Source organism: Pelophylax lessonae (genome assembly GCF_965119305.1).
Source record: "Pelophylax lessonae genome assembly, chromosome: 1".
Classification (NCBI taxonomy): domain Eukaryota; kingdom Metazoa; phylum Chordata; class Amphibia; order Anura; family Ranidae; genus Pelophylax; species Pelophylax lessonae.
This window is the reverse complement of record NC_138768.1, coordinates 596,807,507-596,826,389: the sequence shown is the minus strand read 5'-3', so window position 1 is coordinate 596,826,389 and position 18,883 is coordinate 596,807,507. Positions and strand designations below refer to the sequence as shown.

The following is an 18,883-nucleotide window of genomic DNA, read 5'->3' as shown; positions in this document are numbered from 1 at the left end:
GTGGGATAGATTCAGTCACCTCACGTATAGGTAAATATGTGGATCATTTCCTCCAGCCTCTTGTGCAGCAAACCCCCGCATTTTTAAAAGACACCTCCCAGTGTATCCAGGAACTCACCAACCTGGAGACAGATGGTGAGGTATTGATGGTTACAGCGGATGTTTCATCCCTGTATACCATCATACCTCACCAAATGGGATATGAAGCTGTCAGCACCTTCCTTGACAACCATTTTGACCTTCCATTCAAACAAAAAGTGTTCATTCTGGAGCTTTTACAGTTCGGAATGGAGCACAATTATTTCTATTATGGTGGGAATTTTTATTTGCAACAGACTGGAGTGGCGATGGGAGCAAAATTTGCTCCCAGCCTTGCAAATTTGTTTATGGCACTATGGGAGGACCGTAACATCTATGATAACCGTGAGCCTAATATCTTCCTATGGAGGAGATATATAGATGATGTCCTACTGCTGTGGAAGGGTGACACCCCTTCCCTCAAACTTTTTATGGAACGACTGAACTGCAACGATTGGGGCATTCGCCTCACCTACCAGTTCAGTGAGGTTTCCATTAACTTCCTAGACCTTACCATCTATAGGATAGGATGTAAGTTTGGCACTAGGACATTTTTTAAACCCACGGATAAGAACGGGTTCATCCCCCTTGATAGCTGCCACCATCCAAATTGGCTATCTTCGGTCCCCACCAGTCAGTTTAGGAGGATCCGCCGTAATTGTACGGACTCTCACGACTTCAAGGTTCAGAGCGACATATTGAAGGATAGATTCCTGGAAAAAGGTTTCAAGAAAGAAGCTTTGGAACAAAGCATCCTCCAAGTCAAAGATGTACCACAAAGAGAACTAGTGGTCCCTAAACCCAAACAAACTGGCGCCTTTTCTAAATTCGAATATGCCTTTGTTACCTCCTTCTCCACTGGATATAGATGGGTTAACAAGACTTTCCGGAAGTATTGGCATATCCTTAAGGGAGATAGAATCCTAGGACCAAATCTTCCCGAAAGACCCCCCATCATATATAAGAGAACCAGGAATTTGAAAGACCTGATTGCTCCTACTCCAGTTGAGAAGCCTGCCATCCCTAGAATGTTTTCTAATATGAAAGGCTTTTTTCCTTGCAAAAAATGCCGGGTATGTAAAGAGTTAAAAACACAGAGAACCAAAACTTTTAATTCTACAGTAACCAAGAAAAAGTACGATATCCAAAACTTTGTTACATGCCAAAGTAGGGGAGCTATATATCTCCTTACTTGTGGATGTGGGTTGCAGTATGTTGGAAGAACGATTAGAACCCCTAGTATAAGAATTGGGGAGCATCTTACCAACATACAAATCGGATTCCCTGGACACAGCCTTTCAGCCCATCACGACAGATGTCATAATCAAAGCTATGCACAACTGAAAGCCGTCGTGATTGAAGGCTACTCCCCCCATTGGAGAGGGAGTGATATGAAAAGGACTATCTCCAGGCGCGAAACGTTTTGGATTCATGAATTAAAGTGTTACCAGCCCTGGGGCATGAATGTAGAGTGGGACATTAATGCCCATATAAACAATGACTAGTCCTTCCTATAATTGATACACACTTTCTTTCATAGTTACTGTTCTCTTTCAGCCAAGCCTTTCCTCCTTCATTATTATTCTCCTTCTTTAAATCTGGTGTTTAATTTTTTAGACATTTTTTATATTTTTTATATATGGAAAATTTGGTATTTTATACATGCATTGTCATTAAATATACTAGTTGGCGGATGGAGATTTCCATTGCGATCCACCTTAACCAACAATTTTATTTTTATTGTTTTATACATAAAAGTTTTTTAATAATTTTTAAAATAAATCCATTTTATGTTTTTTAACATTGATTAAAATATGTCCATCTATTGGATTTTTAGTTTTTAGTCCAAATCGTGGCCATTTATGATTTATCCTCCAAAATTGCTTACTCTCACCAACAGATAATTTTTTTCACCGTGAAGATTAGCACTTTTTAACCATATATTTTTTGCCTTTTAATCAAAATATTCTCTTCTTAGCCGTTAAGAAAGGTAAACATGGCCACACTGCTTGCCTTCTTACATTGCACCACTAGTCCATGCATTGTTAGGTAAAGTGCTTTTCCTTTTTTGGACACTTTGGTACCACCTATCAATTGCTTTGTTGACATCCGCTGTAATTGGCCCAGCAAGAATCCGGAAAGATATCGTAACACTTCCGGATCTTTGAAGTATTGCGATCATGATTGGTCGACTCCGGAACCGGAAGTGCGTCATTGCACGTCCGGGTCTTCGGAGGAATACGCTATGATTGGCCAACTCCGCAACCGGAAGTGCGTCATTGCACTTCCGAGTCCCCCCCGAGTCCGCACCGGAAGTCTCCACTTGCCAACATTTAAATGAGAGATGTGGACAGCGCGGCTGTAGCTCCAATCCCAGAAGCCGACTTGTTAGTGGAAACGCGTCGGGGGGAGCCAGCCGTGCTGTCATAGGTCCCGGTTTGTACTGCAGACACCCGCGACCGCCCTGTATTTGCTGTCTGTTCGTCCGGAATGTGTAAGTGTACCCTCATTCGTTTTATCAATAAAGTCGAAGGTAATGCACTATAGTCCTCTTCTTTTCTCTGGGTTTGCTCTGTTTTGGCATCTCCCCCTGCTTGGAAGCCTACAGATCCCTCCCCACTTTGGAAGCAGCTGATTGTTCCGGCCCATTCCGAGAGCCATCCCTGCCAGCTTGATCAGTTGGGGACTTCTGGACACAACAAAGTACATGCTCACATCTCTCCACATTGTGGTAAGAGTCCACTCCTAACACTGGGTGTCCACATGTGTATATCAGGCCACTGAGAATCACTTTGGATCATTTTTTGGGACGAGGCCCCACCCACCTCCCAACACTCCCTCACCTTCACTCCAATTTGAAAAGAAAGACTTTTTCACAGTTTTTGCACTTTTGTTTTGGACTGAATGCACATGATTTTGGTATTAACCCGGATACCATCCATGTACCTTTGAACACTTGGTTCATTATTTGTTTAGCGCACTTTGGTAATGTTTTCCATATTGCCATCCTCTCACGTTTAATTTAATTTAATTTAATTTTCAGTGCTGCTTTCACTTCACTTTTCATCACTTTAGGACTGCGCACCTATTTTCTTTCACTAATAATATAATATTATATAATATAATATACAGTACTGTAAAACAGTATATTGCAATTAATAATAAAATTCTGATTTTTACCAACCATCCAAAACAAATACTTAAGTACTATATCATATTACATTGACATGAATTAGTTTTAACAAATCTAAAAGGATTATTAGCAGCTTTTTTAATCAACAGGTGAAGCCTGGTACTACTTGTGCTGTATTTGGATTGGGTGCCATTGGGCTGTCAGCCATTATTGGATGTAGAGTTTCTGGAGCATCAAGAATTATTGCTATAGATATAAACAGCAGCAAATTTGAAAAGGCAAAACTGTTTGGAGCCACTGACTGCATCAATCCTAAAGATTTTAGCAAGCCAATCCAGGAGGTGATCAAGGAAATGACAGGAGATGGAGTGCATTATTCCTTTGAATGCATTGGCAGTACAGAAGTTATGGTATGTAGTTTTAAACTTGATTTACCATTACTAGTCCTATGTGTTGATTCAGTTGGAAGGCTTTTTGATTTCTTGGGTCTCAAGTCCTACTGTATAGAAAGTATTGTTTACATACATTGCACTGATGATTAGGGATGATCGAACGGTTCGGGTCGACCATCGGTTTGACCCGAACATTGGCTGTTCGAGGTTCGGCCGAATTTAGAACTTTTTGCCCAAAAAGTTCAGAATTCGGCAACCAGAACCGACCAAAATGCAATGGTTCAGGAAATGGGCTTTAAAAGCCCGTGATTGGACCAGAACCATCAGTAAGAGCCAATTGAGGGGCAGGAGAATGCTAGGAATGTGATTGGAGTGACTAGGGGGCCCATAGTCCAATCATTAGTGAATACGCCCCCCAGTATATAAGATAGCCCCCTCCAAATTCCTAGCATTCTTATACGGGACATGAAAGAGAGTGGAATGCTGTTCTGTTACAATGTGTTACAAAGTGTCATTTAGCAATTTTTAGTGTGAGGAAAGGGATATCTAGTGTAGTTAGGGTGCTATTTTTTCACTATAGTTAGCTTTAATTTATTCAGTTTCTGTAGGGAAAGTGTTAAGTGTAAGGGGACCGTAGTGTAGTGTAGGGTTAACTGACTCTGACTGCTATGGAAGGGTGACAAAACCCTTCCATAGCAGGGTGTGACCGCTATAGAGAAAAGCTAGTTTCTCTGAAGTCACTTTCGCTGCAGGAATATGGCTTCGCTCCCGTCAGCATTCTTTATGCTGCAGGCGTTGCTAGTGCTTTTTTGAGGACATGTTTGGAGTCAGACATGACATCTGAACATGTCTATAGGGGTATATATACACACACCCATGTCTGTATATATACACACCTGCACATATATAGGTGTTAAAGGAGCAGAACACTATACTTTTGCTAATGAAATCATTTGCACTAATATAGTTACGCTCCCAACACCTATATATGTGTAAGTGTAATATACATATCAGTGTGTGTGTGTATATATATACCCCTATCCAGAAGTTCAGATGTTTTGCCTGCCTCCAAAGAACCCAAAAAAATGCCCTAAAAAATGCCTGGAAGAACAAACCTGGGCATTTTTTTGGGCATTTTTTTGGGTTCTTTGGAGGCAGGCAAAACATCTGAACTTCTCTATAGGGGTATATATATATACACACACACTTATATGTATATTACACTTACACATATATAGGTGTGTTAGGAGCCTAGCCATATTAGTGCAAATTATTTAATTAGCAAAAGTATAGTGTTGTGCTACTTTCACACCTATATATGTGTAGGTGTGTATATATACCCCTATACAGAAGTTCAGATGTCATGCCTGCCTCCAAAGAACCCCAAAAAAATGCCCAAAAAAATGCCTGCAAGAACAAACCTGGGCATTTTTTTTTTTTGACACTGGCATTTTTTTGGGCATTTTTTTGGGGTTCTTTGGAGGCAGGCAAAACATCTGAACTTCTGTATAGGGGTATATAAAAATACACACTTATATGTATATATACCCATACACATATATATGTGTTAAAGGAGCAGAACACTATACTTTTGCTAATGAAATCATTTGCACTAATATGGTTACGCTCCCAACACCTATATATGTGCAAGTGTAAAAATACATGCAAGTATGTGTGTATATATACCACTATACACGAGTTCAGATGTTTTGCCTGCCTCCAAAAAATGCCTGCAACAACACACCTGGGCGTTTTTTTTTTTTTGGCGCTAGCATTTTTTTGGGTTCTTTGGAGGCAGGCAAAACATCTGAACTTCTGTATAGGGGTATATATATATATACACACACACTGATATGTATTTTACATTTACACATATATAGGTGTGTTAGGAGCCTAGCCATATTAGTTCAAATTATTTAATTAGCAAAAGTATAGCGTTCTGCTCCTTTGACACCTATATATGTGCAGGTGTATATATACAGACATGGGTGTATGTATATATACCCCTATAGACATGTTCAGATGTCATGCCTGACTCCAAACATGTCCTCAAAAAAGCACTATTAACGCCTGCAGCAAACAAAACTGCGGAGCCATATTGGTGCTCTGAAAGTGACAAAATACCAACGATCTATTTTTTTCTGGTTCTGAACATGCTACAGAGCTGAAACTTCACATGCCCACTTTTTAGACCCCCAGATACTAAATCCAAAGTCAAAATCAAAAAATCTTTTTTTTTTGTTTTTTTTTTTAATTTTTTCAAAAATTGGCTCTCTATCAAAAATGACAATTTTTAAGAACTTTTTTTTTGTGTGATTAATAGTCCCTGGGGCATGACCCAGAACCCTAGGCACTTTTTAGGGGCATTTATTGGGTTTTAGGGCTTTAAAATGGGGTTTTTTGATTACCGAAGTTCGGGTCCCATTGATTTCAATGGGGTTCTGAAATCCGGGCCGAACTTTCGGGTAGTTCGGATGTTCTGGCCGAACCGAACTTTTCAAAAGTTCCATCATCCCTACTGATGATAACCAAAAGCCTGAAGCAGCTATATGCAGTTTGAAATAAATATTATATCCAGCTATATTTGCTCCTTACACCTGTGGTTCTTGATGTGCATCTGGTTGATTGGATGTATAGGAATGATTTGTGTGGTTGCATTCACTGTCCAGAAATGGAGGAATTATCCTCTTATTTTTGGGATATGTGATAGAATGAGACATGTGGATACATTGTGTTCCAATAAGGCAATATTGTGCTATTAACTGATTCAGTTGGAGGGCTTTTTAATTACTTTAGTTCCCTTCTCACCATTTAGGATTGATCAAATCAAGCTAGACATGCTTAATAATGTTTCATCTCTATTTGAAGTTAAAGCTAATATAGTTGGCCAAACTCCAAGGAAGATATTATGGTTAGCAGTTAGGACTGTGAGCTTCTCACATTGCATGGCTGGAGGATGTCCAACATCCAGCCATTTCCTCCCCAGGCTTAGTGTCCATTGCACACTTCTCTATTCATTGGATATCAGTTTGTTATCATTCATGGAGGCTCTTTATATGTGGGCACTACCTAGGTATGTTCACCTACTGCATCCAGACTGACATTGGCCCATCTAGCGTTTTTGATATTTGCATAACTTTTCCCAAAAAAAACAGCCTTCTGCTTGCATCATGGCTGATGGCTCTTTAGAGTACTGTAACAAGGCTCCAGTGATGTTTTCTGGAAGCTAATAAGCAAAAATGATTGGTTAACACACAAGTGTATTTTTCACTGCTACATTTTTTTTTATTCTGGTTTGTCAACATGACAAATGCAACCATTCATATGTTTGCTGAAAGTATAACACTTTGGTAGTTCAAAATACCTTTATTTAGAGAAGTCAATGCATCAGAACAAAAAGAGGGACAACTGAGGCGGAAAGAGGGACAGGGGAATCAGCTCCCAGCTGTCTGTAATTGGATATGGTAAAAGGTATTTGACCACAGAACAAATTTACGGAAACAAGGTGATAGGATATTGATCTCTCTGAATATTGATTTCCTGCAGAAGTTAATCATTTACATGTATTTGCAATGCTTTATGGAACTAAGGCTGGAGAACTACTTTAACCACTTCCCGCCCGCCCTATTACAAATTGACGGCGGGAATGTGGTTGAGTTATCCTGACCGGACGTCATATGACGGCGGCAGGATAACACCGCTCTGGGCGCCCCCCGGGGGCGCGCAGAGCGGCGATCGGTGATGCGAGGTGTCAGTCTGACACCCTGCATCCAGGGCCGGCGTTAGGGGGGGGCAAACTGGGCAACTGCCCAGGGCCCCCGAATGTCCAGGGGCCCTGGGCCACTGTCAGCAGCGGCCAGCGGGCTCCAGGGGCAGACTGAGCGGTCACCGGTCGGTCGGGCACTTCGGACGGGAAGGGAACCCGCCGCCCAGTACAGCACTAATTCACCCGATGTTGTCTCAGAGTGAGACAACATCGGGCTATCGCCCGGGAACTGCCGCTCGGCGACCAGCGCTAAGTGGGAGGAGTGGAGGGGCCCTGCGTCCGCCGCTATAGAATTAGGGGGCGGGGCCCGGTGGCCAATTCTATATTGAAGTGTGAGGAGGGGAGGGGCCCGGCGGCTGTCACTACTGAAGTGGGAGGAGGGAAGGGACCCGGCGGCCAATAGCATTGAAGTGGGAGGAGGGGAGGGACCCGGCGGCCGTGCTATGGAAGTGGGAGGAGGAGTCCGGTGGCCAGCGCTGCATCTGTGGGAGGAGGGGCCCGGCGGCGCTGTCTTTCTATGGTGTCCTCATAAGTGGTGACAGAGGTCAGTGAGTAGATAATAAGCAAGCCCAGCTAACTACCACATCCACTGACACCCCCACCAACATGTGATCTCCCCTAAATTCACCATAGTGCCAGTGGTGAACTTGGGGGAGAGCACATATTGGTGGGGGTGTCAGTGGTGAATTGTGTGATGGGGGGACAACGACACACACAGCAGTGGTGAACTTGGGGGACATCACATATTGGTGGTGGTGTGGGGGATATGACACAGCAGTGGGGAATTTGGGGGATATGATCACATATTGGTGGGGGTGTCAGTGGTGGTGTAGGGGTGGGAATGACACAGCGGTGGTGAATTTTGTGGGGAAATCACATATTGGTAGGGGGTCTGTCTGTGGCACAAACCCCCTACCAATATGTGATTTCCCCAAAAAATTCACCACCGCTGTGTCATTCCCCCCCCCACCACCACACAATTTACCACTGACACCCCCACCAATATGTAATCTCACCAAATTCACCACTGCTGTGTCATTCCCACCCCCCACCACCACACAATTTACCACTGACACCCCTACCATTATGTAATCTCACCAAATTCACCACTGCTGTGTCATTCCCACCCCCCACCACCACACAATTTACCACTGACACCCCTACCATTATGTAATCTCACCAAATTCACCACTGCTGTGTCATTCCCACCCCCCACCACCACACAATTTACCACTGACACCCCTACCATTATGTAATCTCACCAAATTCACCACTGCTGTGTCATTCGGAGGGAATGACACAGTAGTGGTGAATTTGGTGAGGAGATCAGTGGTGAATTGTGTGCGGGGGGGGGTATGATACAGTGGCGGTGTAGCCCCCCCCCCAAAAGCACACAATTCACCACTGACACCCCCACCCTAATATGTGATCCCCCCACCAAATTCACCACACCTTCCCGTATGCCGTCAGAGAAGAGACAGCGGGCGGCGCCGACCGAGTCGCAGCGCCATGGAGGAGGAAGAAGTCGACTCCCGAGCAGCACGGTCGCCAGGGAGTCGGGACGGTGACGGGCGGCGCGCATGCAGGTCGAGGCGAGGACTCGGAGGGAGAAGACGTCCGACTGAGTCCCGAGCAGCACGCCAGACACGGTGACGGCAGTGGCACCAGAGGTAAGTGAAGTCCTCTGGGGGGGGTCACGCATTGATGGGGACATGCTGGACACTGCATTGATGGGGGACATAATGGTTAGGTCACTGTGCATTGATGGGGGACATGCTGGTCAGGTCACTGTGCATTGAATGGTGACATGCTGGTCAGGTCACTGTGCATTGATGGGGGACATGCTGGTCAGGTCACTGTGCATTGAATGGGGACATGCTGGTCAGGTCACTGTGCATTGATGGGGGACATGCTGGTCAGGTCACTGTGCATTGATGGGGGACATGCTGGTCACTGTGCATTGATGGGGACGTGCTGGTCAGGTCACTGTGCATTGACAGGGGACATGCTGGTCAGGTCACTGTGCATTGATGGGGGACATGCTGGTCACTGTGCATTGATAGGGGACATGCTGGTCAGGTCACTGTGCATTGATGGGGGACATGCTGGTCACTGTGCATTGATGGGGACATGCTGGTCACTGTGCATTGAATGGGGACATGCTGGTCACTGTGCATTGGTGGGGGACATGCTGGTCACTGTGCATTGAATGGGGACATGCTGGACACTGTGCATTGATGGGGGACATGCTGGACACTGTGCATTGATGGGGGACATGCTGGACACTGTGCATTGATGGGGGACATGCTGGACACTGTGCATTGATGGGGGACATGCTGGACACTGTGCATTGAATGGGGACATGCTGGACACTGTGCATTGAATGGGGACATGCTGGACACTGTGCATTGATGGGGGACATGCTGGACACTGTGCATTGATGGGGGACATGCTGGACACTGTGCATTGATGGGGGACATGCTGGACACTGTGCATTGATGGGGACATGCTGGTCACTGTGCATTGAATGGGGACATGCTGGTCACTGTGCATTGGTGGGGGACATGCTGGACACTGTGCATTGATGGGGGACATGCTGGACACTGTGCATTGATGGGGAACATGCTGGACACTGTGCATTGATGGGAGACATGCTGGACACTGTGCATTGAATGGGGACATGCTGGACACTGTGCATTGAATGGGGACATTCTGGTCACTGTGCATTGAATGTGGACATGCTGGTCACTGTGCATTGGTGGGGGACATGCTGGTCACTGTGCATTGAATGTGGACATGCTGGACACTGTGCATTGATGGGGGACATGCTGGTCACTGTGCATTGGTGGGGGACATGCTGGTCACTGTGCATTGGTGGGGGACATGCTGGTCACTGTGCATTGAATGGGGACATGCTGGTCACTGTGCATTGAATGGGGACATGCTGGTCACTGTGCATTGGTGGGGGACATGCTGGACACTGTGCATTGATGCGGGACATGCTGGACACTGTGCATTGATGCGGGACATGCTGGACACTGTGCATTGATGGGGGACATGCTGGACACTGTGCATTGATGGGGGACATGCTGGACACTGTGCATTGATGGGGGACATGCTGGTCACTGTGCATTGATGGGGGACATGCTGGACACTGTGCATTGAATGGGGACATGCTGGTCACTGTGCATTGAATGGGGACATGCTGGTCACTGTGCATTGATGGGGGACATGCTGGTCACTGTGCATTGATGGGGGACATGCTGGTCACTGTGCATTGTGGACACTGTGTATTGATGGGGGACATGCTGGTCACTGTGCAGTGAATGGGGACACGCTGGTCAATCTTGAACCAACCTAATGATTGTTTGTTAAGTCACGCAATTTTTTACAGCGTTTTTTGCCGCAAAGCAATGCCTATTACATTTTTCTGTTTGCGCCCCCCCCCCCCAAAAAGAATTTTGAGCACCAGCCGCCACTGGTAATTCGTATGTGTCCTGGATTAAAGGGGTAAGGTAGCAACCCTACCCCACCTAGACCTGGCAATTTACTATTGTAATGCTCTGGTTTTGTCTATGTATGATTTTTGTAATGCACTGGTCTTGGTTTGTGAATTATTTATATTGCATTTGTTTATAAATTATTGCACTTTTGTTCCTTGTGTCTAAAGGCTACATTCACACCTGAGCGTAGCGTTTTTCGCGCGTTTTTTACCGCGATTTTACCGCGATTTTTGCGGCGTTTTTTACCGCGATTTTACCGCGATTTTTACCGCGATTTTTGTGCAGGCGTTTTTAGATTGAATAGAGATCAATGGAAAACGCCTGTAATCTGCCCAAAAAGAAGCTCATGTACTTTTTTGAGCGTTGGGCGTTTTGTATACAGCGTCAAAACGCTCAGATGTGAACAGGGGCCATTGAAATGAATAGGATTTGTCTTGTTGGGCGTTTTGAGAGCTGATCCTAGAGCAGAAAAACGCCCCAAAAACGCCCCAAAACGCCTAGATGTGAACGGAGCCAAAGATTTTACAAAGGGGCCACGTCACTGTCAGGAGCCCATATCACCGATCTTACAGATTCCTAGCGTACCTGTGGAAGGACACGGCCCCTCTCTTCCCTTTCCCTTGCCGGTTGGTGCAATTGGGTGCCGCGCAGCATATCACCATATATGGCGCCTATATTTTTGGCAGAATATAAAAATATTTGGGGCCCCACTTTTAGGTTTGCCCAGGGCCACACTTTGTCTAAAACCGGCCCTGCCTGCATCTCCGATCTCGGTAAAGAGCCTCTGACGGAGGCTCTTTACCATGTGATCAGCCGTGTCCAATCACGGCTGGTCACATAGTAAAACAGGAACAGCCGTTGATCGGCTTTCCTTAGTTCGTGCCTGACAGGCACGAGTAAAGGAGCGCCGATCGGCGGCTCCCCTGACAGGGGGGGGTCGGCACTGGTAATCAGATCATTGATTACCAGTGCAGACCCTCGGGGGGGGATGCCACTAGATCCACCAGGGATGCCCACTATGACCCCAGGGATGCCCACTATGGCCACCAGGGATGGCAATCAGGGCTCAGGGAGCCCCCCATTGCCCTCCCCATCAGTGATGCCCACCAGTGTCCTCCCTATCAGTGCTGCCCACAAGTGCCCATCATTGCCATCCTTTAGTGTCGCCCACCAGTGCCCATTATTGCCCACCAGTGCCGCCTATCAGTGCCCATTAGTGCCCATCAGTGCCGCCCGTCAGTGCCGATCAGTGCCGCCCGTCAGTGCCCATCAGTGCCCACCAGTGCTGCCTATCAGTGCCCATTAGTGCCCGTCAGTGCCACCTATCAGTGCCCGTCAGTGCCGCCTATCAGTGCCCATCAATGCCGCCTATCAGTGCCCAGCAGTGCCGCCTATCAGTGCCCACCAATGCTGCATATCAGTGCTACCTATCAGTGCCACATATCAGTGCCTATCAGTGCCGCCTATCAGTGCCGCCTATCAGTGCCGCCTATCAGTGCCACCCCATCAGTGCCACCCCATCAGTGCCACCCCATCATTGCCTCCTCATCAGTGCCTGTCAGTGCAGTCTCATCAGTGCTCATCAGTGCAGGAAAAAACTTATTTATTTACAAAATTGTATAACATAAACAAAAAAACTTTTTTCTTTTTTCAAACTTTTCTGTCTTTTTTTATTTGTTTAGCAAAAAGTAAAAATCGCACAGGTGATCAAATACCACCAAAAGAAAGCTCTATTTGTGGGGGGAAAATGATATAAATTTGGTGTAAGTACAGTGTTGCATGACCGCGCAATTGTCATTCAAAATGCAACAGCGCTAAAAGGGGAAAATTGGCCTGGGCGGGAAGGGAGGGAAGTGCCCTGTATTAAAGTGGTTAAAGCTTAAGATTTTGTATTACACTATGCATTCACAAAATGGCTTGCATACAGTGTTGCCAACCTACTAGATTAAAATTTACTGACACAACACCCAAAATTTACTGGCACAGCAAAGCTTTTACTGGCATTTCCAAAAGTTACAAAATTATAGTTTTAAGTGCAAATTTCAGTATTTAGGCTACAAACAAGTACAATATGCAATTAACAATGTGATGTAAAGTAGGTAATAAAGCAAAAAAAAAATGTATTTTATTTTAGATATATAGCAATTAGCTTAGGGACAGGACTCAGGAGGGCAAGAAATTAGAATGGGCAAGCACTGCTCGGCTCCCATGACATCACACAATATGCTCAGGCACAACCTCCATCAGACCCTCTCTGCGCCGGCGCTGTACAAACACACTGTAGCATGGTCTCGTCCGGCTCTGGACTTGAACTGTGCATGCGCAGTTCCAAGCCATGCATCACAGCCATATTTTTTACTGGCACCCTTTTCCTGTCACTGGCATTTACTGGCAGGAATAAAAAGCCAATTTTTTACTGGCTGCCAGTAAAAATACTGACGGTTGGCAACACTGCTTGCATAGAAAAAGAGAAGTCCTGCTGACTTAGCTTAACCACAACTATTTGTAATATCATTAGGAACAAGAACACAATATATTATATTATAAGAACATTTATAGGTGGGGTTTCAGATAAGTGGTCACAAACTAAGGGTGTACTTTTGGGGGTTGACAAACACACTCCATTATGTTGACTGTGTCCTTATAAAGAACTATCATATGATTAAGTGACACCCTTATCTCTTATCACATTCTGTACCTTTGTCTATTACCCTATAAAAAGAGGAAACACGGAAAAAAGGGTTTGAGTGTTGTACCAACCTTGATTGTTATCTGTCTGTGTATAGCACTCCCCGCGTGGTCTCTGAGAATGCTGAATTGAGGTAAGAGGTTAAACTAGAATTTGTATAAGGTTAAATAAGGTAGAGACAAGAGGGGTATTGAAATGAGACCCTCACATAAGGTCCCTGTAAATGTAAAATAAATAAATAATAAAATAAGTGAGAAGCTTTAGGCTACGTTCACATCTTGGCGTTGCTATTTACAGGCGTTTTTTAGGCGTTTTTTCAGGCATTTTTATGGGCGTTTTTTCAGGCATTTTACAGACGTTTTTACAGGTGTTTTTGTGCAGGCGTTTTTAGGTTGACTAGTAACCAATGGAAAAAAATAAAAACGCCTGTAATCTGCCCAAAAAGAAGCTCATGTACTTTTTTGAGCGTTGGGCGTTTTGCTTAACCACTTTACCACTAAAGGATTTTGCTGTCTTACGTCTGGGCCACTTTTTGCGATTCGGCGCTGTGTGACTTTAACGGACAATTGCGCGGTCGTGCGACGCTGTACCCAAACAAAATTTACGTCCTTTTTTTCCCACAAACAGAGCTTTCTTTTGGTGGTATTTGATCACCTGTGTGATTTTTACTTTTTGCGCTATAAACAAAAAAAGAGCGTTTATTTTGAAAAAATAACAATATTTTTAACATTTTTTTATATGAAATTCCCCCCCAAAAAATGTAAAAATCAAATTTTTTTTACATTTTTGGCCAATTTGTTTTCTGCTACCTATGCTTGGTAAAAAAAAATCACAATAAGTGTATTTTGTTTGGTTTGCGCAAAAGTTATTGCGTTTACTAACTAAGGGAAAGATTTTTGTCATTTTTGGTGTTTTTTTTTTAACGAGTAATGGCGGCAATCTGCAAATTTTTTTGCGGGACTGTGACATTGCGGTGGACAGATCAGACCCTTGACTGACATTTTTGACACTTTTGGGGGTACCAGTGACATTACTGCAGTAATCAGTGCTATATATATGCACTGTTACTGTAAAAATTACACTGGCAGGGAAGGGGGTTAATTTTATTGGAGAGGGAGGGGTTAATGTATGCCTGGTGCTTAATGTATGCCTGGTGGGGGGGAGATGACTGAGTGACACAAGGACAGATCGGATGTTCAGCTATGCTAAACACTGCGATCTGTCACTCCCTGTCACTTAGGAGATCCGCCCGCTCTGTTTACACAGGTGGGCGGATCTCCAAACTAGATTCCCCGACGATCGGGGAAGAGCAGCGGCAGTCGCCGCCGCACCTCCCCTGGCCCGACTCCCGCTGTGACTGAAAACAGTGGGAGCACGTCTCCGGCGGTGCGCGAGCGCCGCCTACAGGGGGAGGAGTCTAGTACTACGTCGCTAGACGATAACGAGCCACGTTGCTGCAGCAGCAGCAACGTGAGCAGACGGCAAGTGGTTAAAACGTCAAATGCTCAGATGAACAGGGGCCATTGAAATGAATAGGATTTGTCTTATTGGGCATTTTTTGAGCTGATCCTAGAGCAGAAAAACTCCCAAAAACGCCCCAAAACGCCTACATGTGAACTTAGCCTTAAATAAAGACTAGATTTTGAGCCATAACCATGTTGCCAAATGAGGACTCAGGCAATAAGTGGTCAACTAGAAAAAGAATGGTAGAGTCATTTTGGCCTAGTACAGGTCTAAATGGAAGTGGTTATGGGCAAAAGTTGTGCGAGACACAGACCTACAGTATTTGTAGAAATTTGTGAAATGAGATAAATGTGATTCTTGGAGGTCGGTACCCCAGATGAAATACACTGGGCTAGAATTACAGAGAAGAAAGTAGATGGAGGCACTTTTTTGATGTATGCTTGTTACCATTATTTGCTGTAGCTCCAGTTTATCACAGAATTGTAAAACAGGTACATCAAATTTAGAACTTTTTTTTTTTTTTTTACCATTGATTCCAAGTAAATTTAAAAAAGAAATTATATTATATAGCTTTAGAGAATTTTATATTCATGTGCCCTAACAATTTTATTAGGGCTGCTTTATGGGGCTAATGTAAAATACTGTGTTCAGTGTAATATAGTAATAAAAACAAAACACTATAAATATAATGAAAAGATCAAATATAAAAACAATTCAAAAGTAAGCATGATATAACAGTAATATAAAAGTTTGTGTCACTGCACAATGAACTGCTTAATAAGGAAAAAATAGAATGAACATGTTGGAAAGTATTGGTACATACAGGATATACATCTCTCATCCTGAGATTAGTAGAGTATGGAATTTTATAGAGCTTTATCAAGACTAAACTGAATAAGCCATTTTGAGTATTTTGTGGCAGCATACTTTGCTATCTTTTCACTGCAGAGAAAGTTACATACATGCTTGGAAGATATTAACATGCTTGGGTATGTATATGTCTGGAAACTACAAATCTTTGAGGGTCTGTCATTTCACTGTTTTACATTTTGTATTTTTATAAAGTATATGACACTTATGTTGAATACAATAATTTATAGGTCATTAACCTATTTCAATGATGCAAATTCTCAGCTTGATTTCTATTTTCCTTCTACTAGAAAGCAGCACTGGAGTGTACTCATCCAGGATATGGAACCAGCGTGGTAATAGGAGTAGCTCCCCACGATGCAAAGGTCACATTTGATCCTCTTCTGCTTCTAACAGGACGCACGTGGAAAGGCAGTATATATGGAGGTACATTTTACTATAAGACACCTATTTGGTATTGCTGTACACTGCATTAAATGACAGGAATACTTTGAAGGTTTCAAAAAGGTGCTGATATTACAGCACTGATTCCTTTGGAGCAATGAGGATACAATCATTCAACAAGTTAATTGACCCTGGCAAGACTGCTTACATAAAGCAAGGATCCCCTACAATGGACACTACATTTGTCATTTAAAGCATAGATAGGAATGCAACAGGTGTACCATGCAACAATAGAGTACAAAATGCTCTATTGGTTCTTCAGCAAGGTCACACCAAACAGGCATTAGTTCTTCATTTGTTGATTGGTGTTAAGGCCATATACTATATGTGTGCCATTATTGTTTTTTAATAGTTGTTTATTCATCATCTTTTTATACTTTGTTTTTTTTTTTTACATGATTTTTTCATTTATATGAATTTCTGTAGCACTGATAAGAGGGGAGTTTTTTGATCCTTGATACATATTGGCTTTTGGTGTGATCTTGCTAAAAAAGGATAAAGCATTTGGACTCTCTTTGGTGTAGTGCTCCTGTTGCTTTGTTATGCTTTAAGGAATGCTTTAAAAATATATTTAAAAGATTCAATTGTAGCGGTTTATAAATTGTAGGGTGCATTCATCTTTTGGGCACCGTGGCACTATGGGAAGGGGGGGCTATATAATTGGATGCTACATGTAGGACTTCCATACACCCAGTTAAAGCACTTACTTCACATTGTCCTGCTTCCTGCAGCTAGAGATACATAACTCCTGCAGGTCTGAGCAGCCAGTGACATGGGTACTCCCACTACCTATGCCTTTTGTGGAAGAAACAAGAGAGGGTCCCTTGCTGCTACTAAACTGCTACTAAACTGTGCTATGTGACAAGGCCCGGTGTAGAAGGGGTAGATATCTTAATGAATGGAGAGGATGGTCACAAACTAGTGGAGAACCTATTTAGGGTCCTTTCACATGGAGGGTCCAATTAGGTCCGCCTGTCAGTTTTTCAGGCGGACTTGATCGGACCCTTCATATACCCCTGACATGTCCGCTGACACCTGCCGCTATCTGATCCGATCCTGTCCGCCAAATCCAGATGGATGATGACCCTATTTTCCAACGTCTTGAGGATCAGATCAGATAAGATCGGGTAAAAACGGACAGGCAGTTGGTTTTTACCCGATTTCCCCATAGGGGAGAACAGGACTCTGTCTGTCTGTTCTGCACAGTGAGCGGAGGCGGATCTGTCATCCACCTACTTAGCGGGGATCAGCGGAGCGATGCCTTGCTGAGCAAAGCGGGGTCTGCCGAGATGACCGCTCATGTGAAAGGACCCTTAGATGGTAACCCACCCCTTCATTGCCTTTTTGCAGTTTTAATTTCCATTATTAAATAATAGATGACCAGTAATTTCCTAATTATGCAAGATCCAGCTTCTTCTGGGCCATCTGTTCTAGTTTCCGTTTATAATTTCAACCTGTCTGTATAGATGTACAATTTTGAACATTCCATGCTGCTGTCTGCAAACCACTGCATTTCAAAACTTAACCCACCCTTTGCTGTCCAGTTGACAGGGTCATGGGCACTATTGTCTTGAAGCTTCTAGTGAGCCACTCTTCTTGTTATGTGTCCACAACTCATCTGACATCCCAAGCTGCCTTTCTTGGTATCATTTGGTATGATGGTTAATTTAACCACTTTACCACTAGAGGATTTTGCTGTCTTACGTCTGGGCCACTTTTTGCGATTCGGCGCTGTGTGATTTTAACTGACAATTGCGCGGTCGTGCGACGCCATACCCAAACAAAATTTACGTCCTTTTTTTCCCACAAACAGAGCTTTCTTTTGGTGGTATTTGATCACCTGTGCGATTTTTACTTTTTGCGCTATAAACAAAAAAAGAGCGTAAATTTTGAAAAAACAACAATATTTTTCACATTTTTTTATATGAAATTCCCCCCCAAAAAAATGTAAAAATCAAAATTTTTTTAAATTTTTGGCCAATTTGTTTTCTGCTACCTATGTTTGGTAAAAAAAAAAATCACAATAAATGTATTTTGATTGGTTTGCGCAAAAGTTATTGCGTTTACTAACTAAGGGAAAGATTTCTGTAATTTTTGGTGTTTTTTTTTTAACGAGTAATGGCGGCGATCTGCGATTTTTTTTTGCGGGACTGCGACATTGCGGCGGACAGATCGGACCCTTAACTGACATTTTTGACACTTTTGGGGGTACCAGTGACATTACTGCAGTAATCAGTGCTATAAATATGCACTGTTACTGTAAAAATGACACTGGCAGGGAAGGGGTTAATTTTATTGGAGAGGGAGGGGTTAATGTATGCCTGGTGCTTACTGACGTGTGTGGGGGGAGGTGACTGAGTGACACAAGGACAGATCCAGCATAGCTGAACCCTGCAATCTGACCCTGCCTGTCACTTAGGAGATCCGCCTGCTTGTGTTTACACAAGCAGGCGGATCTCCACACTAGATCCCCGACGATCGGGGAAGAGCAGCGGCGATCGCCGCTGCTCCTCCCCTGGCCCGACTCCCGCTGTGACTGAATAC

At 43.9% G+C, this 18,883-nt stretch overlaps 1 protein-coding gene across 1 annotated transcript in view; it reads left to right on the top strand.

Moving 5' to 3' along the window:
- The window catches only part of LOC309548685 (uncharacterized protein), a 127,284-nt gene that overhangs the window by 27,355 nt on the left and 81,046 nt on the right, over nt 1–18,883 (top strand). The window contains exons 6-7 of the mRNA XM_082248647.1: nt 3,361–3,621; nt 16,186–16,321. Coding sequence (XP_082104773.1) covers nt 3,361–3,621; nt 16,186–16,321 — 397 coding nt within the window. The remainder of the gene's footprint in view (nt 1–3,360; nt 3,622–16,185; nt 16,322–18,883) is intronic.